General features: G+C 44.4%; 1 protein-coding gene across 2 annotated transcripts in view; it reads left to right on the top strand.

The window, feature by feature from the left end:
- The window catches only part of LOC142576077 (ankyrin repeat domain-containing protein 13D), an 87,095-nt gene that overhangs the window by 49,843 nt on the left and 9,943 nt on the right, over positions 1-27,309 (top strand). The window contains exons 12-15 of one of the 2 annotated variants that reach the window (XR_012826776.1): positions 11,013-11,174; positions 15,971-16,125; positions 23,347-23,450; positions 26,385-26,461. Coding sequence is in view for 1 of the 2 variants with exons in the window: in XM_075686012.1 (XP_075542127.1) it covers positions 11,013-11,174; positions 23,347-23,450; positions 26,385-26,461 (343 nt within the window). In the remaining variant the exon portion in view is untranslated. The remainder of the gene's footprint in view (positions 1-11,012; positions 11,175-15,970; positions 16,126-23,346; positions 23,451-26,384; positions 26,462-27,309) is intronic. The other variant, XM_075686012.1, reaches the window with a different exon arrangement.

Genomic DNA, 27,309 nt, shown 5'->3' with positions numbered 1-27,309 from the left:
AGAGCTTCAAAAAATATGCGCTAAACAGTAGTACTGCTTAATCTAAATAGCATGAGATCACCCACTTACCTGTAAAAAATGGAACTCAGAGAGAGAGTGTGGTGAAAGGGAAAAAACGTGCAGTATTTATTCACTTCGCTCAACAAAGGCCTGTTATTTTCATTTGATGCCGCGGCAGCCTAGCAGCGACGACATTGGCCTCAAACTTTCTGGAGCTGCGAGCCAGCTTTTCAGCCAGCCTCCTCTTCTCAGCAAACACTTGTATGGCAAATTCCTCGTCAGCAGTGTATATTCTCCGTGCACGGGCGCGGTAGCCCTGCAGAAGTCGCGGGGTGCCTTTTTCATTGCTGGTGTCTGTTCTCATTGCAATGAGCTGACATAATGCGCAGCTTGTGCCACTGTCGAGCCTGAATAGCCTGTTCTGTTGCTTTCCGTGTCATCCTCATCACTGTTGTTAGGCGACACTTTGGTAGCAGAGGGAACAATAGCGAAAAGTCTAACCTGGTAGCCAACATCTTGTTGCGGTTGCAGCAGGGCTGCCGAGCAACTTCACATTCCAAGTGCCACACACCGTAGTCAATGGTAGATCTCTGTCACGTGCCCGCGCCGACTTCTTCATGCCACCTTCGGTAGCACGAACGATGTCCAATTTTTGTTACATATATGCTGAGCACCCTGCGTTTTTTATCTGAGCTTCGGCATTATCTAAGTCCTTGCTTGCACGACGCTGAAATGATGTTGATGCTGATGTGGCTTCATGCACAAGTGCACAGGGTACTTGGAGGCCGTTGTTCCGATCTCTGAGGCCTGTTCTGACGGGCTGCCCGATAGGGACGACGCACCGCCGTGATTGTGCAACGAAAAGTGGAAACACTACGTGTTAACCGATACAAACGCAATGAGCTAGTACGGTTTATGCAGATACGAAACGCAGTTCAGTAAAGGATTTGACATTACTACTTTTAAAACAAAACTACTGTTTAAGTGGGTACAATTTAATGAGGTTTTACTGTAGCGGGAACAAGCAAAAGGGCATTTATTGCGCCTTCTATACACCAATGTCGGCTAGCCGAATTGCAATCAATGAAGCATGCCAATGGGCGCTAACAAAATTGAGGAAGTCCCACTCACTGTGACAGGATGTCGAGTGAATATGTTTGCCCCAAGTTGGACACCAACACCTAATCATCTGCGTGTACAGTCATGCAAACGGTAATGCCTTCAAACAATCAGGTTTGTCCATTCCGATGCTGTACTTCAAAGCCTCTCTCATGATGTGCCCAAGAAGCGTGCCAGTGGGCAAATGAAACATCTGCACGGGCTGTTGACCCCAAGCCAAAGAGCAAGAGGCCTTTTATGCTTGAGTAACCCTGCCGTTAGGTGGCATTTGCAGTGCAACATGCGCGTCATCTCTCGTACTACTCTAAAACTATACTGACTGGAAACGGCACGCAACTATGCGGGGAAGCCTGATTACAGGAGGCACAATATCCATGCTGGGAAAACATCAGGGGATGGGTGCAAGTCCAGTGTCCCCGCAACACACATGCACGCACACGCGCACGCACACACACAGGAGCATTATTAAAACATACTGGCACTGTTAATATTTAAATGAGGTGAAAATTGTATGCTTGTACCTCGTTATAACAAAAACATGATATAAGGAAGAAATGGATAAAGAAATTAAATTAATTTCCCTTGAGATACATGTGTTTAAAACCTTGTTTTACCGAATTGAAATTGTCCTGCCAAAGGATGCCGTTAAACCTCAATGCAACGAACTTCAGTATAACAAAATTCTGGATATCATGAAGTATCTTAACTTTTTATAACCTCTTGTCCATGAACACTGTGTATTTAGAACATCAGTATAACGAAGTGGGTTTGTAATTGTAGGCGATTTCAATAGAATGAAATTTCACTGCTGCCGCAAATTAATGCCGCGACAATAAATGGAAACTTCCGTGGATGCTGATGATCAGATCATTAAATCAGTGGCTGCTTGGGCTGCCTGCTAATGCACCCCTCAAATCGTGCGATGCGCAACAATAGCAACTGCCAAAGTAGAGCTGCATCTTGTTCCGTATGATGTACAAGTGCGATAAGACCCTATCACGTTTCGCGCACTGTGTGCTTTAGATGCGAGTGAAAGTGTGTGAGGGTGAGATAGAAAAGATGGTGGCTACACGAGGGCCACCTTGCTGTGTGAGAAAATGGAAAGAGGGGGGAGGCTAGCGAGCTTGCTGAACATGGTCAAGCACTGCGAGGGGGCGGGAGCGAGGGAGGGGGTAAGTTGGCGCACATCTCAATTTCTGGCGTGCACCTCGACTGTGGCTGTGCGACATCAGACGCCCATGATGGCAAAAGGAGGCGCCTATAATGCGCTTTTTTGTCTTTCTTTCTCAGAAGTGGCCACCGCAAGGACTGTCGTGCGCTAGCTCTAACACTTCAGCTCGGCGAGACTTTGGTACTGCTAACTGGAGGCATGCGAGACTGTAAGCACGGCTGAGTGTGTATATAGCCGTGCACCCTGCTTTAGAGGTAATCTGCCGCGTGTGCGAAAAGTGGGCATGCCAAGATGGCGTGGCACCGTGTAAGCTGTCTTACCACACGTGTGGTATTGGAGGTTGCATAATCTCGAGTTTCAGCGACCCGTTGGAAGAAGAGGCAGATGGAGCATTCACACCCCACCGCCGGCGCTTTTCCCGATAGTGGCGTGCAAGTCCGGATGACGCTATTAGCCATGGGGGCGGAGTACACGCGAAAGCGAGGCTGGCTTCACTTAATTTACAACACCTAAAAGATATCATCGACGCATGTAGTGTGAAACCGTATCATCTGTCGCCGACTCCCAAATTGATCAAAATGAATTCCTTTCTCATTAAAATTTGCTTTTTTCAATTGCCCGATAACTCTGAAAATTCTGTGGCCCCTTTCCATGTAGAAAAAAATCTGTTGGCAACTTTACTTATTTACATAAAGGTTGAATTTCAATATAACAAAGCAAATTGCCAATTTTACCGACTTGTTATATCGAGGCTTAACTGTATAATGAACTAGATTCGTCTCCAAAACCAAAAAATACCCGACCATTGCGCACTGAGTGCTTTCTGTGGGTTTCAGCACTCATTCGTCACAGCAGTTCAAAACTGCCGTGTCCCCGCGTCCCCGCATCATTTGTACAAGGCTAAACATTATTCTAGCAGAAGAAGACGAGGGTGAGCAAAGAAAGAATGGCAGGACACACGTCAAGCTTTCAACTGGCGGTCTATATGCAAAGGGCAAACGTTTATTAGGAAGGAGAAAGCTAACGTTTATGCAAACCCTGTTGCGCTGCTGTACTACACAGCTGCAACATAGCTAGCAGTAAAAAGATAATGTTGACGATAGCAAAAGTCCTGCCATGTTTTAAGTGCCAACGTGTATCAGCAAGGAGCAAATGTTCGAAGATGAGGCAGTGACCTATCCTGTATGTAAAATGAGCATAGTCCAGACAAAGAGGAGTGCTAGATGAAGAGCTGAAAAAGGAGACGAGAGAGAGACAAAGGGCAGAATAGAGTACCATGAAATCTCGGATACATGAGCCACGAGCAGGAGATTAGAAAAATTTATTGCTTGATCTTTTCTTAGTTTAATAAGATCAGCACTTCAGCCCTCCCCCACAGAACTTTTGTAGTGTGCCATGCAGAGCTCCGCAGCCGGATCGCCAGTGCTACTGAAGTGGGGCTCGGGCTAGACGCTGTTCCTGGTGTGACTGGCTAAGGCTACGCTGTTGTGTCTTCCTGTCGGTGTCCTTCGTGTTGTCCACAGCCGCGTCGGACTTCCTTGCCATGATTGGCGGGGGTTTGCTGGGTCTTCTGTAATCCTGGAATTGCGCAGCCGGACTCTCCCTGCCATCATGACCACCGAAAGCGCCATGAGCTTTCCACCATCTGCTCCCCAGTCCTCTGTATGCCCCGGCACACTCCGCCAGCGGGACCCTCCCATCTTCAGCGGCACTGACGACCATGACGTTGATGACTGGCTCCCATCTTACGAACGCGTCAGTCTCAACAACAAATGGGATGACGGCACGAAATTGACCACCGTCCCTTTTTACCTCACTGGAATTGCCCACTTGTAGTTTCAGAACCATGAAAGCGAAGTCCCAAGCTGGACGGTGTTCAAGACAAATGTCAGCGAGGTGTTTGGACGCCCTGCTGTTCGAAAGCTTCACGCCGAACAGCGTCTGCAGTCGCGCTCTCAGCAGCCTGGTGAGACCTTTACCAGCTACATCGAAGATGTCATCAATCTCTGTAAACGCGTCGATGCATCCATGACTGACGGAAATAAAATCAAGCATATAATGAAGAGTATCGACGAGGGCGCATTTCAGATGCTCATTTCAAAGAGCCCCTCTACTGTTGCCCGATTTATTGAACTGTGCCAAAGCTATGACGAACTCCGCCGTCAACGCATCCTCACCTGCCGTCCTGTTCCCCATCAGGAATCGTTGTCCAGCTTGACCTCTCCTTTTCCAGATTCCACCCTCCTCTCCCAGATCAAGGCTTTCGTCCGGGAAGAAGTTGCTCGCCAGCTCTCCCTCATCTCCAACCCACCGGAGTCAAGTTCGTCCCTTAGTCTGACCCTACGACAAGGTATAGAAGAACAAGTGACCGAGGTCCTTCCTATGGAACGGGCGGCTTAACTCACTGCCCCATTGACTTAAGCCGACGCTGTCGCACGACCGCCGACCTTTTGGGCTCCACCTCCGATGCCTAGCCCTGTTTTTACCCCCACGCCACCAAGACCTCCAGCCCTTTGAGTAACTAATCCTTGGCACACAGCGGACAATCGGCTCATCTGCTATTCGTGCAGTATTCCCGGACATGTTGCACGCCTGTGTCGCCGCCGTCCACTTCATCCACGTGACGACCCACGCACAGCCGCAACCATCCGTTGTCTTACGCTCCAGACCGCGATTTACCCCTTCCCCACCCAAGCCTTCGCCCAGTTTCCATCCACCGTCCTCCTTCTCCTTGACGTCGCTCGCTCTCCCCGATGCATCGACATCCCTCTACCGCTGCCACGGAAAACTAAGTGGCGTAGTTCCCGAGGCAAGAACTGCGTCATCGTCACAACGCTCAAGCCCTCTTCTTTCGCCGCCCAACATTATTGATGTCGCTGTTGAAGGTGTCTCTGTGCTTGCCCTCTTTGAACCAGGTGCCGCCATATCTGTGATTGCCGAAAAACTATGCCGCTCAATACGAAAAGTCATGACGCCTTTCTTCAGTCCTTTACTCCACAGGGCCACAGCACAGCACGTCCAGCCGGTGGCTGCGTGCACCGCCAGGCTTGAAATTCAAGGAGTGCTCTACTCAGTTGAGTTCGTCATTCTTCCCCACTGTGCCCGCGATATTATTTTGGGTTGGGACTTTCTCTCCCGTCACCGAGCTGTCATTGATTGCTCCCGTGCAGAAGTCGTCTTCTCTTTGCTTGGCAATGCCATATCTGATGACGTTTCGCTTTCTTGCACGAAATTGTCCCTCACTGACGACATCCAAATACCTCCACACGCATCCGTTCTGGCACCTCTATCCTGTTCCTTTGCCTCTGACTCTACCGTACTCTTCACACCTTTCACTGCTTTCATTCATCGCCACTTCTCATTACTCCCAACTGCCCTGCTTGGCCTTCAAGCTGGTGCGACTCACCTTCCTGTACACAACCACTTCCCATCCCCGATTACGTTGCTTTGCGGTGAATCTCTCGGCACTGTGGAGCCTTACAACACCTTTACCTCGTTGGATCTTCCTATTGTATCATCAGAGGTCAACACCCTCTACTGTAGTCCCGTAACTGCCACATCGCCTGACGACGTTTTCAGCCATGTCATCGACAACGCCTTAAACCCCACGCAACGCATGACCTTCTCCGTCTCTTTGAGAAATTTCGCCCTGCATTTGACAGCCATAACACTTCTCTCAGCCGAACGATGACTGTATGTCACCGGATTGACACCGGTTCTCGCTCACCGCTACGGCAGCAACCATACCGTGCATCGTCGACAGAACATTTATTTTTCAGTCACGCTTCGAAATTGTAGATACTACACCTTTAAACATACATATAAATAGCATCCCATTGGATCAGACAAGTTCTTACAAATATCTTGGGGTAATTTTTGATAAGCACCTGCTATGGGAAGATCACATAAACGGTGTCTGCTCCAGATCGTCATCTAGTTGCTACGGTGTAATTCTAGCCCGCGAGTACTTTGACACCTAAGTTTTACGACTTATGTATTTTGCTTTTATTGAAAGTCACTTAAGGTATTGCATTAACTCCTGGGGATGGGCGTACAAAACCATATTAAATCCGATTATTAGGCTCCAAAAACGTGCAATTAGAATTATGTCTCATTCTAAGAATTACGATCACACGGCCCCATTATTCCACCAATATCGCATATTACCATTTGACTATTTACGTCAGCAGAGCATTTCATTGTGTGTTTATAGGGTTGTTAGATTCAACCAACCATTCAGCTCATCCATATTTTATTGTCTTCGCGATGTATAAGAAATGTAACTGCAGGTCATTTTATTCTCGCACCGTGTAGCAATATATACGGAGAGCGTATGCTACAGTTCACAGACATTAAAACCTGGAACGGACTCCCAGCGGGAGTCATTAATTCCTCGAACTTCCCTAGTGCCCTGAAACAACATTTTCTTTCTTTGTTAAAGACAGAGTAAATAATCAATTTCTTGATAGATCTGTACAAAGCAAGAAGAATTATATTTTTTAGACTATTTTCTGCTTATTCTATGTAATTAGTATGACGCTATTGTGTTGTTTTGTTATGCATTGAAATGTCTTATTGCTCTCGTTTTTCTCATTATGTACGTATTAAATTTCATCAATTGTATGCTTTATCAACCAGTCCAGTACTAATCGATATTGTCTGCAATTTTTTGTGGGATACATAAAAGAAATTGACATCATAATACACATCTTTACATTGCGATATGTATTCTCCTGTATTTGAGCTGTGCCCCCTTACACTGTTATTTGGTACTCTGATGTATTCACTTCCTTTTAGTTGACTTTTGAATCAACAACCAACACCTTTGTATATACAGTTACTGTTGCTCTTTTTTTATTCCTGCTATGCTAGGATTTCCCTTGTATTTTTTTATCGGACCTTCAACTAGCCTTTGGCTAAAGGTCCGACATGTGATTGTTACTTGTGTATAATAACTTGGAAAAAAAATAAACATCTTTCTTTCTTCTTTCTAATGACGCGTCATTGATGAGCAAGTAGGTGACATGCTAAAGCGTGGTGTCATTGAACCGTCCAACAGCCCGTGGGCATCGCCAGTTGTTTTAGTTAAAAAGAAGGATGGCTCGATCCGCTTTTGCATGGATTACTGTCACCTAAACAAAATAACCCGGAAGGATGTTTATCCATTGCCGCTGATCGACGACGCCCTAGACTGCTTACAAGGTGCAGAGTTCTTTTCCTCCCTCGATCTACGCTCTGGTTATTGGCAGGTGCCTATGGCTGCAGACGATAAGCCTAAAACTGCTTTTATCACACCAGATGGCTTATATGAATTTCGTGTGATGCCATTCGGACTTTGCAACGCGCCCGCGAGTTTTGAGCGGATGATGGACGCTATTCTTAGAGGCCTTAAATGGAACACGTCCTTGTGTTATTTGGATGATGTGGTAGTGTTCGCACCAGATTTTCCTACTCACCTTCGTTGCTTGGAGCAGGTTTTACGCTGCCTCAGTGACGCTGGCCTCCAACTAAACCTGAAAAAATGTCACTTTGGGGCACGCAAGCTGACAATACTCGGACATGTCGTGTCGAAGGACGGCATTCTTCCTGATTCTGCTAAGCTCCATGCTGTTAAAGAATTCCCGAGGCCAATGTCTCTAAAAGACTTGTGCAGTTTCATTGGCCTCTGCTCGTACTTCCGCCGCTTTATTCGAAATTTCGCTTTGATTATGGCACCTCTGACAGCTTCTTCGGGGAGACCCCAATCTTTCCGCGTGGTCCTCGGCTTGCGAGGATGCCTTCGCGACGCAACGTCGCCTGCTCTCAACACCACCGATACTGTGCCATTTTGATCCAACTGCTCCCACGGAAATCCATACGGATGCTAGCGGTGTTGGTCTTGGCCCTGTGCTCGCCCAGCGAAAGCCCGGCTGCCAAGAATATGTTGTTGCTTACGCGAGCCGCACTCTCACGAAAGCTGAAGCAAACTATTCAGTCACGAAAAAAGAATGTCTAGCGATCATCTGGGCCATCACAAAATTTCGTCCATACCTGTACGGCCGGTCCTTCGATGTTGTTACCGATCACCACGTACTTTGCTGATTGTTGTCTCTTAAGGATCCCTGCGGCTGCCTAGCCCAGTGGGCGCTGAGGCTCCAAGAGTACGATATCCGGTTTGTCTGCCGCTCAGGCAAGAAACACACCGATGCCGATGCTCTTTTGCGCTCACCTATCTACGCTGACATTGTCAGTGTCTCCATCCTAGACGACCCACTTCTCCCATTCACTTCTATCGACATGGCTTTGGAGCAGCGCAAGGACTCCTGTATTTCATCTTTGATAGATTACATCTCTGATTCACCTGCACGCCAACCATCCCGAGCGTTACGCCGACAAGCTTTGCACTTCGCCATCCGCGACGGAATCGTCTATCGTTGTAACTACAGTTCCGACGGCCGCAAATGGCTGCTTATAATACCTTGGCAGCTCCGCACTGACGTATGCGCCGCTTTCCACGCCGACCCTCAGTGTGCACCCGCTGGTCTCTTCAAGACCTACACCAGACTACGTCATAGCTTTTATTGGCGCGGTATGTACACATTTGTGCAAAAGTACATTCGCTCTTGCACAGAATGTCAACGCCACAAGCCTGATCCTTGCCGCCCTTCTGGACCAATGCAACCTTTGCCGTGCCCTTTGCGACCCTTTGACCGGGTCGGGATAGACCTATACGGACCTCTGCCATACACAGCTGCTGGCACTCGCTGGGTCATTGTAGCTATACCCAGTTCCTGCATACCTCACGAGGTATGCAGGAACGGCCGCTCTGCCAGCCGCGACGGCTTGTGACATTGCCTCCTTCCTCCTTCAACGCTTTGTTCTATGTCACGGCGCTCCCCGCGAACTCCTGAGCTACCGAGACCGCGTCTTTCTCGCCGATGTCATTCAAGAACTTCTCGGTGAATGCCGCGTTATTCATCGCTGTACCACCACATATCACCCGCAAACAAACGGATTGACAGAGCGCTTTAATCGAACTCTTGGCGACATGCTTTCGATGTATGTCGCCTCCAGCCACACCAACTGGGACTTCATCCTTCCCTATGTCACGTACGCCTACAATACGGCACCCCAGTCAACGACGGGCTTTTCTCCATTATTTCTTCTATATGGCCACGAACCATCATTTCCCATTGACACCATTCTTCCTTACTGTCCCGACTTATCAGAGGGTACACCGGTTTCGGAAGCCGCCCAATATGCAGAAGAATGTTGGCAACTAGCTCGCTCCCTTACAACGCAAGAACAAGCGCTACAGAAATTTTGTCATGACGAAGGGCGCCCCCACCACCAGTTTTCACCTGAAGCTCTCGTTTGGTTGTGGGTGACTCCTACTTCGACACCAGGTGTCTCCTCCAAGTTTGTATCCCGATACCATGGACCCTACTGGGTTATACAGCAAACTTCTCCGGTGAACTACGTCATCGAACCTCTGGCGCCCCCTACAGACCTGCGTCGCCAAGGCCGCAAAACTGTGCACGTAGATCGCCTCAAGCCATATCACGAGCCCTTCGTCCTCACGACGCCTTAGGCCTCCTGCGCGGCTCTGTCTTCAGCAAGGGCGGAAGTTGTAAGGAAGAAGTGTGCCGTGCAAAGCTCCGCAGCCGGATCGCCAGTACTACTGAAGTGGGGCTCGGGCTAGACGCTGTTCCTGGTGTGACTCGCAAAGGCTACGCTGTTGTGTCTTCTTGTCGGCGTCCTTCGTGTCGTCCACAACCGTGTTGGACTTCCTTGCCATAGTACCCACATATAATGTGAGAAGCAAATTAAGTATGCCAGAACTTGGGAACATGCTTTGTATTTCTGTCAAGCCTTTAGACATATATAGAATACAGATGTAAAATTAATTATCACGTATAACTAAATGAATCTAAGAATAACAAGTATTGGATATAGTGAAGCTATTTATGTGGCAGACGCAACTTTGCTATAACGAGGTTTGACTGTATATACAGAATTTTACAATATTTTCTCTCAACAATCCGTGCTTGGCAGTTCGTTTGCGTCTTTGCATGCAAAGATTTTAGTGCTGCAGCTTGGTGGCATGCATACAGAGGCCCCGTCGTTGTCGTGCTTGCCACCTATAGCTAGCCGGCTGGCTAGCAGCCGATGTTCACATTTGCATTGGGTCATGTCTGTCATGTTCTATACATTCTCAACGTTAAACTCAAGAGAGAAACGGAAAGAGATAGTCTCTTTAGTGCCTGTTGCTCATTACTTGTTAGTGAGGAACATCTTTCTGAGTTGCAATAGCACTAAGACAGATCTGTGATGCATTTTACTGTCATGTTGCACAAGTGTGAAAAGTGTGCACAGAAACATTGTGGACCGAGACTGCATAGGTCCTTGTTCATGGAGTAGGAATGCTCTATCTTTGGTTAGCTCATTCATTGCAAGTAATGAGAGCATAGTGCAAGAACAGTGAAGACAAGAAATGCATTGCACAGAAGTAGTGCTCTTCTTTTGCATTGTGTCTCTTGTCTTCACCTTGTTCTTGGCCTGATTTTTTTCTCTTTTTGTGGAAAAGCTGTTTTCTTGTACCTTGAGTGTAGAAGCAGAGGTTCACCTTCTGAGGTGCTTTCTTTCTTTGCTCGTTTGTTTTATAGGGTTTGCAAAATCTGTGATTTTATGCCCTTTCTCTCTTTGTTTCTTTGCTTTATCTTACATTGTGTGCACCTGGCAGAGATTCCCCTGTTTCACGTGCTCAACGCCCGAATCACCTTCGGCAACATAAACGCCTTTGACGAGCCGGTCCCAGGGGTGACCACTATGCGGGAGCAGGGGACAGTGAAGTGCAAGATCGACGAGAGCTGCTTCGAGGCCCCCAGCAGCTATGCACGGCTTGGTGAGTCGCTCAGCCTGGGTCAGGATAAAAACAGACCTGGCTGCACGCATTATAGTCGTCCCACATGAATACAGAAAATTTGTGCCTAATGCTTGGTACCTTAACTCTGGATGCACCTCGTGAACTGCCACGTTAATTAGTAATGTAATGGTGCAATGGTTTGCTGAGCTTCCATTGAGCACTTATTCTGACTCGAGTGTGTGTATTGGCGGGAATATGTATTTGATGCTGACAAGCAAATAGGCTGAAAAAGACACATTTACTTTATTATATCTGATAATACCCCGTAATGATCTGATAATGTTGGTATCTTCAGTGCCCCCTTGGCTGTTGTCATGTCAGACCTTTCATGGAACTTACATATTGATAATATTACCTCAGTTGCATTACGCAAGCTTTTTTTTTTTTTTCTTAGACGATGTTTACACCTTGCACTGAAGCACACCAGACTACTAGCCTCACCGCTAGAAAAATTTTGATGGGGGTGAAATGCGAAAACACCCGTGTACTTAGATTTAGGTGCACGTTAAAGAACCCCAGATAGTCGAAATTTCCGGAGTCCTCCACTACGGCGTGCCTCATAATCAGAAAGTGGTTTTGGCATGTAAAACCCCATAATTTTTCACCTCTAGAAAATATAAAAGTATGTACGAAAGAGTAAGGGCAGTGTTTTCATCCCATCTTAACTCCCACTGATGTGTGTTTCTTCCCCATCATCTAACCCCACTTGAAGCCATTCGCAAGTCAAAGGTTCCTCTATGGTTTTTGTATATAGGGCAGGACATCAGGTATTTCGCAAGATCTCACGTGGCCAGGCTTAATTACTATGAAACTAGGCAAGCAGAGGTGACTACAAAAAAAAAAAAAACTGTGTGTGTAGAGGGGGGGGGGGGGGCTGACACTGTCTCACACATGCAAGCCTTTTTCATAATATGGTACTAAAAGTAGCTTTTGAAAAGTTTGCTGAAAGAGATGCCTCACTTTGTGAAAAAGAGAAAAAGAAATGTCCTTTACCATCGTTGCTGAGGGAGCAGACATTATCAACGTGCTTGAAATTGAATGGTGAGACTGGCACCCATTGCACCCATTGAACCCATTTAGTAAGGTATGGCATTTCGATCTGAGAGAGAGCATTTTGAGAGTAAGATCCTGTCATATGTTTCCCTATCTAAAACAACTGCCACCTATTTTCTTCGTGTTCCGACAAAGCCCCTTAAATTTTATAAAACGTTTCTTTTATATCTCGGATACAAATTAGCAGACGCATAACAACATCATAGGTGGCTCAGCGCCTTGTGTGTGCTTGTAGATGACCGCCAGAAGAAACAAACACAGCACAGTGAGTCCAAGAGGCCTATTGTGCCAAATGAATGCAAACATGCGACACGAAAACCTCATGCAATGCACGAAACATAAACTATTATGTTCAATTTGCGTGTGGTTCATGGCATCAGTGCCAAAAAAGTTCAGGCAGTGCATACATGATGTTGTGGGCACTGCTGCAGCAGTCTACATATAATCAAACATCAAACGAGGAGCTGGAAAGCGCATTAACATGCATAGTAGTGCCCACAATGAGCTGGGGCCATTTGGCTATGTTAGAACATTGTTAAATAGGTCAGGGAGAGTTTACACATCCTTCAAAAGTGTCCTCTGTGCCAGTAAACATTGCCCAGCCTATCATCATGTACGTGGTGCCATGCACCTCGACTGTACAACCTTACCAGCAGCTGAAGAGGTGCCCTGCACTACAGCAGCACCTCGCCTGCACCATGTTGCAGTGAGCACCGCAGTGTGGCAGTATGGTTTTGCACCGGAGAATAAAGGGTTGTGGTGCAGTGCACCACGAACTGGTGCATATGGCACACTGAACTGCGCATGAATCAAACAGACCTACAGAGTGAGTGAGAGACATCTATTAAGTCACCTGTACTTGATTTTCAAAAGCAGCTACAATTGTTTTTTTCTTCTGGTATTTGACTGTGAAATAAAGCTTTCGCACCGTGCTGCTGTGGTCGCCCTAGCTTTACCAACAGGCACATTTTGTATGACGTCGCTTTTCTGCATGGTTAAAGCTGTCAGACAATCCCTTTAAATGCTTGTGCGCTTTATCACAACTGTCTGCACATATTGTTTGTGCCATCTGTGCAGACTAAATTGCCTACATTACCTTGTGTCCCTCATTGTGAACAGCACTCCATCAGAGGAAGCAGAGTCTTGTTGTGGGATCAGCAATCCAGTTTCTTTAATGTTTCATTAAGGGTTAATGCAAATTCTACTCTCAATGGAGATAATGAACCCAAAAGTTAGCAGAGGCTATCAGCTCTGTCTACGTGGAAGTTTGCATATTATTTATTTATTATGCATGCACAGTGCTTTATGAGGCTGTGTCTTGGGTGTGCCCAGGCCTCTTGAGCAAATGTGAGCCACTTGCGTATGCCATAATTGGCATGCACACTTGTACAGCTGAAACTGAATGCCAAGTTGTTGGTATCTTCAGTGCCCCCGTGGCTGTTGTCATGTCAGACCTTCCATGGAACGACTTACACATTGATAATATTACCTCAGTCTCATTGCACAAGCTTTTTTCCTAGACGATGTTTACGCCTTGCGCCGAAGCACACCAGACTACTAGCCTATACAACCTTTGTTTGCCCCATCTTAGGATACGCTAACATCATCTGGATTCTGCACACATCAACCAACATATCCAAACTAGAAAAGGTGCAAAGAAAAGCTGTGAGGTTCATTTTTAACAAATACAGACCCTATGACTCCGCTACAAACCTCTTAGCTGATGCAGGTCTTAAAACACTACATGTATCTGTTAGGGCCAGAGAAGCCCGCTTGAAGTTCACCTACCAACTAATGCACGACAGTTGTAAGATAAACCGAGCCAAGTACGTTACTTTCTCGACATCACGTCTATCGCAAAAAGATCATCCATTTACACTAAACCAGTACAGTGTTCGCAATGACACGTTCAAATTTTCACTTTTCCCACATGCGATAAAAGAATGGAATTTCCTCCACTCAGACATAGTTTCCTCTCCATCACTTTCATTGTTCATCAACCTACTAGAGACATCAAACAGAAGACGCTACTTAACACACCCACATAGCTTAAACTTTAATACTTATTTCTGTGCGTGGAATTTCTGCATTTCAACCCCCAAACTGGCTGCTCCTGCACAGTTATCTGTTAGCTGTGTAACTTCTCTAATCTTACATGGGTCATTTATTCACTATTTTTATATAAATTTTAGTAATACTATATTATTATATTGTTATACCAACCAAAAGTAATGTATTTCACATCATTGGTGATTTCTACAGTAGTTAAGGGGGCTTTTTCTCTTTTCTTTCTTTCTTTTACTGTACCATGTAGCATGGCCTGTTTGTTTCTTTTTGTAAAACTGTGCCCCCCTGCTTTGGTCTCACTGAGACTGGCAGTATTGCAAATAAAATAAATAAAGCTGCAGGTAACTTTTGCTGCAAAGTTATTATTTTTTTTTCTCTCTCTTTCTTTCTTCCATTTTGTATTTGTGTGTATGTGTGGGTCTTCTGTTGCCATAGCCAGCATGACCATTGCTAAAGAAAACCATTTGTTCTCTTTGGTGACCTAACCTTAGCATTTTGTATCTTTTGAACTTTGTTGTGAAGACTTTTTTGTTCTCTTGCTTACGGTATGTCATCCAAACGTCTAATGTGTTAGCACAAACACCTGTCGACCTGCTAGGAGCAACTTTAAATTTGATAGGCAGCATGTACCCTCACAATAAGTGCTGGTCATCGACAAAGTTGCACCTTGCCAAGAATAATTGTAGCATATGAAAGCCGTAAACACCACCTATAATTGTTTGGTCTATCATTGTACACAAGGGCAAGCACTACTCAGAATGTGGCTTCATCTGCCTGGCATTTGTCATGTGCTTTAGTCAATTTTGATGACCGTGAACAGCTTGCCTTGCTGATATTGGTACTATACGTATACAAACATGCTATATGTATATATTACAAACATGCTTTGTACTGTCATTAATATGCAACAGGGAAATCAATATGATTATACAGGATAGGCACATTGGCTTGCCAGCTGAAGGCCCTCCAAACAAGTCATTGGCAAAAATGTGTATGCACACATTCAGGGTGGGCTCTTGCTGATTATATATTTGACATTTTCTCTATCATAAAACATACTTTGGGTTGCAGTGGAACAAATGTTTACTTCACTGTAACTGATATTGTCTCAGATCATGCATTCTTGTTTATTTTATAAAGCAGTACAAGTGAATGTATCTATATAATGGGACAGGACAAACGGAAGAAACAAAACGGACAAAGAATGGTTGGTCCATTTTGTTTCTTTTGTTCGTCCTGTTCCATGTGCTGCTACTCTATTTAGCTATAATGCGTACCAATCAGTCCAGTATAGTGTTCTTTTGCAGCAGCACAGTACTCAATGAAATAAAGCATGGCCATCCAAATTTAAGATTCATTTTATTATATCCAATAAGTATTTATATCTATGTTATATAAAAGCTAGACTTTATTGTAGTATGAAGTATGGTATCAAATGAGTAAGTAAATCTCCATGTGAGAAACTGAAAAGATAGAGTAATGCAGTGAGATATAAGGCACGTTTTTAAAAGATAGTACCCAAAGCTAAAGTGTGGCCTTGCAGGTTAGTGTAGCAGTAGACTGCGATCTTGGTTCGGGCAGAAGGCCTTATCACTTTGGCTCTCCACTGTTGTGTGCGTATTGTGTGTTTTTCTTTCCTACTGCTCTGCTGGCAGGCCTGAGAGCGCGCCGCGCTCGCCCCCGCCGTGCACCGCTGAGCCCCGAGAGTAGACGCAAACATAGGGAGAAGCGTCGGCAGGAGGTGTGTGCAAAATACGGTCAAGGAGGGTTGCAGCAACCCCTGGCCATGCCAAAGGGCCCACAGCCGCTGGTAAATAACAGACGATAATTTATAACAGCAGCATTTGGTATCATAGCCAAGGTACACTGCCCTCTCTCAGAGTTGTTGTTACGTGGGTGCTCCGCGCACAGGCCTCTTCTTCTTTTGTACTGCTTTGGTCTTGCATGCAGCACTGTGGCTGGGGTTTCATATATCTTAACAATTCGGTCTTTGATTCTACTACAGCACTCACCGACAACTTGTGGGTTTGGGTATGCAGCGTCGATTGCACTCTGGTGGGGACGAATCTAGAGGTTCTGTGCACTGCAGTTTCGGTACACCTGAAAGGGTTGCAGGCAGCAGATTCCTAGAGCGGAAGAAAACTGGTCAAAAGCAACATTGCCTGATAGCATAAGATCTTTATTACAGATAGTTCTAGTCCTAATGGATTAGATGAAAATTGTCAGCTATTTTGTTTGTTTTCACCCAGAAGTGTAAGAGCACTTACTCCCACTGAATGAAAAATATTGGGTGAGCACAGTAACCCAAGATGTTTACATCGTTAGGGTGTGTTTACTTGCATGCTGTGGATTTGTGGCCCCTTGTAATCTTTCATAGCTCACTTGGGATGAAGGTATCTCACACATCATGTTGATGATGTTAGCATCAAGAGTGGATATTGGATATATGACATTCTGATAGCTTGCTCTAATGCCATGCCATAATTGTAGGCCATACTTGCAGCTTGCAAGAAAGTCCTTGCATGGAAGAATGAAACTTTGTTGTGGCATCAACAGGCAGGTTGTACAGTTAGCCCTGTGACTGTGTAAAATGCTGTATAGACCTGTGCATTAACTGCAGTTTTCCTTTCCTCAATGTTTTGTGCAAAGTCAAGACACAGCTATTAGGAAGACAAAAACAGAGCTGGTTCCATCTTATATGTGCTCTTTCTTAGTTCCATCTTCTCTGATCTAACTTAACTACCCCATATAGACTCACATAGGCTGAGATAATTTGCATCGGCTGGAAGGCATACTAAAGTGAGGCTTTGGCCTTGGCTTGACATATCTAAGCTTAGTTTATTGCTTTTTAAGATAGTTTTGTAGCACATATTATAGTGCCCGAAATTCAACAGCATAGCAACACATGGGAGCAGTCAAGGAGGGCGATCAAAGAAAGGTGTCAGATTTTTTTTTAACACTTTGTTTTCTTGTTGCTCTTCTTCAATTGTGCGTCTTAAAATGTTGAATTGTTATTGACATGATAAAACCAGCTTTTGTTTAATTTTCCATGTGGCTTAATTGTGGGACTTGACAGTACCTTCATGACTGTGTGAATCCATCTTATGGGTGGTGTGTAGATACAGTAGAACACCAGTGGTGTGCTTCCACTTATTGCTTTTTCCTGACTTCTACAGTGTCAGTGATGTCTTGGCACCTTAGGTTGATTTTCAGACGTCACATTGAATGTCTTGAGAGGACGTACAGAGCTTCATGCACAAACATACTGTATCCAATGGGCAAACGGGCTTCATTGCAGCAGCCACTGCCGGTCGACCACCCATGGCATGACATCATCAGCATTGTATGTGCCAGTACTTATTGCACATAATTTATGCAAAAGCTGAAGGCACGAGATCGTCAGTCACAAAAGGGAAACAACAATAATTAAAAGCATGATTATGTTACTCATATATTGCTCCAGAATTACTCCAGTCGAAACCACACTGTCTTCATAAATGCTCGTCATTATTTGGCTCTAATGCTTTCCTGGCTCATGCAGTGTTCCTCTGCCACCTCATGAAACACCTGCTAACAGGATTATAAGCACACTAAGGGTCTGCATGTCACAAGGTGCTGACCCCTTGATTATTGAGGTTGTGACGGGTCATTGATATTACACTAATCTTTATCGAAATCATCAATAACGATGTTTCACTTCGGGGGCCTCCTAAGTTATGCTTCGATTCCAGAAGTGCAGAATTCATGGATCCTTCTCTTGCCCCTTTTCAACAGTGTAGAAACAAATCTGCGTGGCCCACTTGACGAAGTTGGTGAGACGTGAGGGTATCCCCGTGCAGGTGCGTTGACATACACTGCCAGCCATTGTCGACGCCCCGCAGCAGCACTCGCATAGTTGTGCACGTGCATGACGCAGGCAGGAATGTGCAGGCAAAGCATGACAGGCTGGGAAGTGCGCTTGCAGCAGAAACAGCAGGATTGGGCAAAAGAGTGTAATACCAGGAGCATGGCAGTTTTCGCTATTTGTATTGAGACTCGTCACACTGGCTGATGTTGCTTGCACCAAAAGTCTTATGGTTGAACTTGTTGCTTTTGCTGTGCCCATGTGTGCTTCTAGCACAGCAGAGGATCTTGCTAGATTGAATAATTGGCTGCTATAAAGCAGTAGTTCTCAAACTGTGGTTCTCAAACCACCATCATGTTCTACATTAGGCCTACATCTTTACTTGCTTGAAATGAGGCACTATGGTGGTCTGCTCCTGCACTCGATAATGGGCTCTGTACAATCAAGCTCGAAAGATTCGAATTCTCTTTTATGCTTAGTTGGCATTCTCGTAACGTGTAAAACATTTCCACTGCATGGTGATCTCTTCTTTTCAAGACGTCTAGAATCTCTAAAATGGAAGAGATAAGCTAAACATTTTGATGAAAAGTCTGTGCTAAGCAGAGGCACGAGAGAGAGCGAGAGAGAAAAGAGTTGCAACTGTATTGGAAACATCCATGCGTCTATTTCTGTGCCATTGGTAATTTCCAGAAGCTGTCCAGCAAGCATAGCTGCTGCAGTGTATAGTTTGCACTCTAGCTGTGCAAATATCAAGAGCAAATTGGGCAGTTTTAAGGCTTGATGCAAACAATGTATGTGTGTTCCCCATTCCACACATTCGTAGTGGATAGCACTGTGAGATATCAAGGCTGAATTAACTGCTTTATTGCTAACATAGATATGTATGGGTACTCAGCTGGACCTTCTACCATGAGCGTTCCCCAAGTTAAATGTTTGCGTTATTGTGCCAGCCACGAAGGCAGCGCATGTACAACATACAAACTTTTATATATTTATGCATGTTTGCTTTCATGAAACAGTAAACAAGGCAGTGCAGAAGTAGGACATGTTTACATAGCATGTGCGGCAGTGGGAGGCAGTGATTTAGGAAACCAGCTGCAAGTCTGCCTGCTGATCTCTGAATAAATATTTGGAGCAGTGGATATGAGGGCACTTGTGCTTCACGATTAAGCTCTGTGAACTGGTTTGGACTCACTTAAGGTTTTCTGTATACCTAATGGCTCCTATGCTTTTGTTATTGGCTTTCTTCCATGCTCATTTATAATTACTTCTTTCTTTCTTTCTTTTTCGATGTGTGCATTCTGCTGGAAGTTATGCTACATACATTTCTTTTACTACATAGCTTCTTAATCAAGCTAGCCGCACTAGCTGTTGATCATTACTAGTCAAGGTTAGCTCTCAATAGGTAAAACCATTGTGTAGGCCAAACTTTTGCATATCCCATAGACCAAGGCCAGTTCATAACTAGTCAGGTTATGTCAGCATTTTATTATGAACTGGAATAATCCAAACTACTTTGGCTCATGATTCATGATATTTAGCTGCTTTGGTTAGACCATTATGGAGTTCATGCTCATACTTATCGTGGTTGCTTAGTGACTTTGGCATTGCACTTCTAAGCATGAGGTTGCGAGATCTGCATCTTGATGAGGGCATTTTGCACTGCCCCATTTTGATGGGGGCTAAATGCAAAAACACCCATGTACCATGCATTGGTTGCATGTTAAAGAACCCCAGGTGATCGAAATTAATCTGTAGTCCCCTACTACTACAGGCCTCATAATCAGATCATGGTTTTTGCATGTAAAACCCCAGAATTTAATTTATTTATTTCACATTCAAATAACTGGTAACAGTCATCATTTCAAGAAGATTAAAATGGGATGCCAGAAATACAAATTTGCCCCAGGTCCATTATGAAGTATTGAGCGCCTTCGTGCAGCTGTAGTGATACTCTTTTGTAACTCATAAATTAAACATTAAGTTGCATCTCATTAATGATGCCACCGCATTGGTACCAGTGCTGGGCAGTATTGAAGATACATGTATCTTAGGTACTATCTTAGGTACTCTTTGGGCATGTTGTATCTCTATCATGATACACCTGGCAACAAGTTTATCAGTATCTGTATTTCCTATACATAAAAGAATGTATTGTGTGTCTTAAGATACAAGATGCTGGTTATTGCAACATCACCATTTGAAACTATAAACATTGGCTGAGCTCCGCTTCTCAAGATGACACTGCTGCCACTAAGCCACCTGAATGAAACTAAAGACAAAGACATTTGTTTATCTTTCTACCAGAGCCGTCAAGTGAGGGCAGGCAGAAAAACACAACTTAAAATTCCACAGCACTATTTGTGCCATCATGCAGAGGCTTCTTATTGACGTTCTTGTAATTAGGTGGACACCCTCTAGTTGCTTGGTACGAGGGATGAAATTTTGCAGTCAGTTCTCGACATAGTCTCCCTTAAGGGTCACACATGTATGCCATCACTCTTGGAGTTTCATTGATCCACTTTGATAAAACGTTTTGTCCTGCTTCTCCAAAAAGTCTTTTACAGCATCCATGATGGCTTCATCAGAAGGAAAATGACTTCCACCAAGGTGCTTTTTCATCTGTGGGAATAGGTGGTAGTCCGAGGGAGCCAAATCAGGGGAATAAGGTGGGTGCTGAAGCAATTGGAGACCACAAGAGTGGTCTCCAATTGCTTCACACATTGCAACAGCCGATGTGTGAACTGGCACATTGTCCTGGTGAAACAGCACCTCTTTCCAGAGCATCCCTCGCCATTTTTTCTTAGTTGCCAACCTCGGACGACGAATCTGAGCTGCACAGTATTCCCCATTGATGGTTTGACCTTTCGGGGGCAATTCCAGGAGAATGACACCCTTGCAATCCCAGAACACTGATGCCATAACCTTGCCAGCGGATGGAATCACCTTGGCCTTTTTGGGATTGGGGAGTGGGGGTACGTGGGGTGTTTCCTCTGTTTTGAGGCTTCTTTTAACTCGGGACGAAAGTGACGCACCGAAGTTTCATCCATTGTAACAAATCTCTGCACAAAAATATTAATATCAACTTCAAAACAGCTGCAGATTTTCTGCAGAGTGAAGTTGGACCTTTGTTCTCTAGTGTCAAAAGTCTGGGCACCTATCAAGCCAAAACATTGTGCATTTTCAGGAGCTGTGTTAGGATATGGCCAACTCTCTCCACTGATATACCCACACATTCTGCAATGTGCCATTGTGTGACACATCGATCAGCCATTGTCCTCTAGTATCTCCAGCATGTCCTTGTGGATTTCTTGTGATGCCAGTCCTTTCTTATTGAATGACTGCTCGCTTTGTGAATTTCTCCATTGCCATATTGCAGCTTTGTGACCTTGCTTTAAATCGCTGTACCTGAAACCAGAAAAATCGGAATAAATCTAGATTGCGCATGAGACCATTAAAATAACTGAAGAACATATTGCATTGCAAAACAAGACCCCGCGAAAAAGATTTCACGGGTGGGCTGTGAAATTTTTAGGCACCCCTCATAAGCAGGGCAGCGACTCACATAAATTACAAAAGCGACACACAAAAACCGCTGACAGTGCAGCGTATAAGGAGCTTTCGTGTTAAGCAGCTAAAGCAACCCCAATAAACTTTTTTGAAATGAGAATATTGTACTTTGAGCAAAACAAAAATTTTGAGATACTAACAGAAATTTCATTCAAATGAAACAAGGTTGTTCAGAGTTGAAAATTCTTGAAGCAAACATTTTTTGTGCATGCACGTTCGCTGCTACATTATACAGATGTATAATAAGAAATTTGCAAATGTATCGAAGTGTCTTAAGATACAAATAAAAAGTATTGTATCGGATACAATAATTGTGGTAGTATATTGTATCTGTATCTCAAATACTTGTTGCCCGAGTATCTTGTATCGTATTATGATACGATTGCATAGTATCTTTGCCCAGCCCTTATTGATACCACGTTCACTATATTAATTTACACCATTACTCAGAATGACAAGGGGACTGAGGGCCCTTTTTGATAGTTTCCATGTTATGTGTCTGTTTAGCTTTTAAAATTGATTTTCTCAGTTTATTCTGGACTCCTGTAAGCATATTTAATCTGCTTTTGCAACCATGGTCACCTCTTTGCCTTGTATTTTACATTAATTTCATTGACCAGCAATATTGCTTATTTGTGTTCAACATTACTTTTATGTTATGTAGTGTAGTTTTTTATTGAAGCCTAATTTTTTAAACATGTTTGTTTGATTATTTCAAGTGACATTTCTATGTTGTTCAATGATTTCTTGTGCAATTTCTATTTTGGCATTGTTACTGACATCACTCAACCTCTCTATGTTTGTATGATATACAATGTTCATGTTATTTAATGCTATGTTGCTGCTCAGGTTTAGATTTAAATTGGTATATGTGTACCATGTCAATCAGGCCTTACTTTGTATCTGTTCCCCAGGTTTCTGCTAAGTAACAAATTCTTTTTTGAAAAAAAGAAGGGGGGGGGGAGAAAAATTGAATAGATGAAGCTGTCGTAGTCAATGGTTTGCTGCCAAAATTTGCTTTATTGAAATAGCACAAGTGACTGATCCATATTAGCAAACTGGTTTTTTGTTTTCTGCAGTGGACCAACCTAATTACCTAGTAGAGTTATTTAATTGGGAATGTGGAATGCCTGAATGGGTACATACTATTGTTTTCAATTCCACAAGAAGTGAATATTTTCTTCTTTTTTTTCTGTTTTATGTCTCCACCAGTTATGTTCCAGAATGTCAGTAGTTGTGCCGTCATTCACTCCCATTGATCCTGCTGGCTGGTGAACATTTCTATTGCAATGAATTCGCCTTGCGTTTGGCAGTCACCATTTTAAAATGTTGGGCTAATGCAGTGTCTTATTTTTTAATACTGCAGTGGGATACTGAGTGCATATCTGAACATGTGCTCAGTGAAACTAATGTTTTTTTTTTTCTTATCAAACTGGCATGGCTTCCTGCAGACAGATGTGTCAGTGGCTTAATTGTGAGGTTCTCTCAGAGGGTGCAGAATTGTCACTTTGATAAGTCTTATTAATGTCTTGTGCCATACTTATTCCTTTTCTTGCTGGACTATATGTCCCAGTGTCCAGTGGGAGCACCATTTTTCTCTCTGATTTTCTGACGCAGGGGGAAATAAAATGCGACAATTCAACGTCAACGACGAGGACGACGAACTCCTCCAATACGCCATCGAGCAGTCGTTCGTGGAGGCTGGCGGAGAAGAGAATCAGGTCGGAAAACTTACTATTACTATGTTGATTGGCTCATTGCATGTATGCTAACACACTGCATATATCTGACTTGTAGTGCACATCCGTCGAACACCTTCAAACCAGTGTATTAGGGAAGATAATAATCACAGCAAAACTTGAAAATATCTAGAGACAGAAAATTAGGTTCATTGTGAGCTCTCGCTCGCCTAATCAGAAGTTCACGAGAATAAATTATATGGTGTAAGGTTCATTCTCGCAGCGCGAGAGGAAAGAAAAACAGTTATGGTGTTCTTCACACTGTTTGCATGAATGAAGAAGACTGGCATTGATCTAAGTGTGACAGCACCTTGGGGACAAGTTTGCAATGTTTGATAAGTGTAGTTGAATGCCTCTACAATCAATGCTTCTAGAACAAATTACCTGTATAGTGAAGTGTGTCCCGACTGAATTCCTATCTTTCATGAGTATTGTGAACATCTCTACAGCAAAGACCCCTACAAATATATCCAAGGGGCACTTAGTTATCCCTACATGGCTGAATGCGAAAGCATTGTGACCATACTGTAAGGATTGGGGTCGGGCATGAAACAGATGGTAGCTGGCCCATGCCGTCATCCAACTCATCCATGCTGAGGACATTGTTGAAGGGAGAGACTTGTTCTCATCGAGAAGGAGGAATATGGCATTTATTTACAGTATCTACATGAGAACGTTACAGTTCATCAGTCTAGCATGACTGAAAGGGAATGCACACTGAATAGCCGACAACGGCTGCTTATAAACGCTGTCCTCCCTAGATAGGGCTTAGGTGACGGAAAATGGCTGTTCAACCTTCGACCAATTCGGAGCATCCAAAGTCATCGTAGCCGACCCGCCTTTGAGGGGGAGGGCTTACACACTCACTTCCGCACAGGTTTCACTGACCACACCGAGGTGAGAGGGTTTTCGCAGACACGGGTCTTGCCCTGAGCAGGCACCTCTTGATCCCAGAGTTGACCCCGCAGACAGTGGCCGCCGCATCTGTCCATTGACTGAGGACTTCTAAGGCCCGTGAGACGGCGCCACAAAACATCTCCTTCCAGGAGTTCCCCTGCTCCAAACAAACCGTGACGGTGATGGCAAATCCACTAACAATACTTGGTCCGCCGACTGCGTCTAGACATCCCGGCGCCTTTTGGTTGGGGATGCGGTGCATGGTCGTCCTTACAAAGTGAGTCGCCGCAGCAAACATGCCTGCGCCAACGAGTTGGGGACGCGGCATATTGTCGTCCTTACAAAGCGAGTCGCCGCAGCGGGCCGGGCAGGTTTAGACATTTGCTTCCCCGAAGATCGCCAGCCCCCACAGGTGGAACGTAAGAATGCTTAGACATTATGCCACAACGCAAGGTTGTGGGTTCGACTCCCAACAGAGACTGTGGATCCCAGTGTCTTCAATCACTCTGCTTTAGTTAAATTCATCTTAATTAACACAAAAGGTTGTGGGTTTGACTTCCACCGCACGTCGCAGGTTCGACTCCCAACAAAGGTTGTAGATTTTGAGTGCCTTAATTAACTTCACCTTATTCAACACCAAGGGTAGGGGGTTCAACTCCCATGAAAGGTCAAGGGCTTGATGACTTTTTGGACCATCAGTGGTCACTCCAACGCCGACAACTACGCCGGATTTTCTGTCTCATGAGCCATATAATGCTTTTGCATTAGTAAATTTGTCTAAGCAACGAAGTTTCTGCTTCCCTGATACCTGATTTGTTGCCTTACAATGAACACATATAGCGGCATCACCACTGCCTTCGGTAGTTGTCATTGAGCATCAGTGCACATAGGGAGCTCCAGTCAAAAAAAAGGAGACTAGGCACAATGACCTTTGCTACTACTTACTACTCACTACCACCATCACCGCCTACTACTACTACTATTACTACATGTACTATTACTACTACCTGGTTTCACTGCAGATTATGCTTTTACCCGTGATTCCATACGAGTTTGGCTGCAGTCACAGATTCTATCAAGCAAAGTGTGCAGAAGCAAATTTTAGACTTTTTTCATTTAGTATCTCTTCAATTCACATTAAATAAAGGCTTCCTTTTGCTGAACTTCTTAAGCCTTCTCTGTTGCAAGTGGTACGGTGTGTTACAATAAGTAATCTGTGTAATGAAGGATTTCATAGGTCCTGACCACTTCATTATATTAAACTGTAATAAAAACCCTGTCTGCTTCTACAAGTACATTTACAACTGGTCCTAGTATACCATACTGCCTTCCTCTGAACATGAGTTTCATCTATTTGTTTATTACACTGTCGATTATACTTTGTGTTGCTTATGAAACATTTGGTAACAGCAGATTTTTTCGAGAGATAATGTTGACTACATTGGTATCCTATAAAAGTGGGCAGGACCATTGTGTGTGCTCATCAACAGCACTTTCTATTCCTTCATGGGCTGTACCTGCAGTCGGTGTACTGTGCTTGCACTGTATAGACATTTGATTTTTCAGATGACATGACTGTAGAAGTTGCTCAAATGCCCTTACACCCCATTTGACTTAAGTGTGTCACATTCTAGTTGTGCCTGCTTATGTGCACTAAGTGCAGTGACAGTTTGTGAATGTCTTGGATCATGAAACAAGGTGTTGTTGATGATTCTGTATTACTTTGAGAAAGTTCTTTGATATGGACCACAAGTAAATGCTTTATTTTGTGTACACCAGCTCTGATGGTCACATTCTATTGGGAGTGAAATGGAAAGACACTTGTGTATGTATATTTAGGCACAGGAAGTTCAGGTGATCTTTAGTGTCCACAGTAGCATCTCACCAAGCCCTCAGTACACAGCTTAGAGCAGTTAGACCTCTTCAAGTATTGTTTAATAATCTTCACACAGTGGCTATTGTTGAGAGTGGCTATCCTGGCCACAAGTCTTCAGCTTCATGCCATTTTCTATGTTTCAGGTCACTGTTTGGGAGGCCCTGACAACTGACCAAACCGGAGTTGCACCTGAGCTGGAAGAGGATCATGCTTTGCAGAGGTATGTCGTTCGGTAGTTGAAGGCCAACTGCACCGAAACTTTAGATTATGTAAATAGCCTAGTTTTATATGGTGTGCATAATAGAGCAGTAGCCACCATGCAGGATTTTACATTTGAAATACAGTAGAACCTCGTTCATACGTTCTGATAAAAAAACACAAGGAAAAGCTTACTAACCGGAAAAACGTACTAAAAAAATTTGACAGACTCAACTATTGTTGGCATCTACGTAATGTAAAATGTCGCGCAGATCGTTGTGGCACGAGACGCCAACACACGTCGAGTTGGTGGTGCTCTGGTGGCCCGAGAGGTGTTTTGTTGTTTTCCTATTGCATGGTATTTTAAGAGGGCAACGGCAAACCAAAACAAAATCAAGCTGGTAGGTGTTGCCTGATGCCGCCGAAGCAAAACACATCACGCTGTTTGCAGCAGGGAATGGTGGCGCATTTGGATCATTGCCTACTAAAAGCATGCAGTGCATTACCAATGGCACTATGCACCACGTGTTGTAAAACAAATAGGTGAAGATGCTTATTGCAGTGTCTTTGGTAGCGATAGCTGTGAATGTAGCATGCGACGACCCCAGAGAAGATGTGCTGGTACCGAAATTAAGAACAGAGTGCACGCCGGTGTTTTCACATGAGATGGGCGGGCGAGAATTGCAGTGAAGCTGCTGCAGCAAGCAGCTATACATAGCTTATATTACATGCCACAATACACCGTTAACATTACCACTTGTCATGGTGCTCTCTGGCCATACCTGGCCCTTGCGCCATAAAACACCACACATCATCATATGACTGCCGGAGCGACGCACATCATATCATCGGCCAGTTTGGCGAGTTCCG

Source organism: Dermacentor variabilis, chromosome 3 (genome assembly GCF_050947875.1).
Source record: "Dermacentor variabilis isolate Ectoservices chromosome 3, ASM5094787v1, whole genome shotgun sequence".
In the NCBI taxonomy this organism is placed as follows: Eukaryota; Metazoa; Arthropoda; class Arachnida; order Ixodida; family Ixodidae; genus Dermacentor; species Dermacentor variabilis.
The sequence above is the reverse complement of the archived record's forward strand: the minus strand, read 5'-3'. Positions and strand labels throughout refer to the sequence as shown.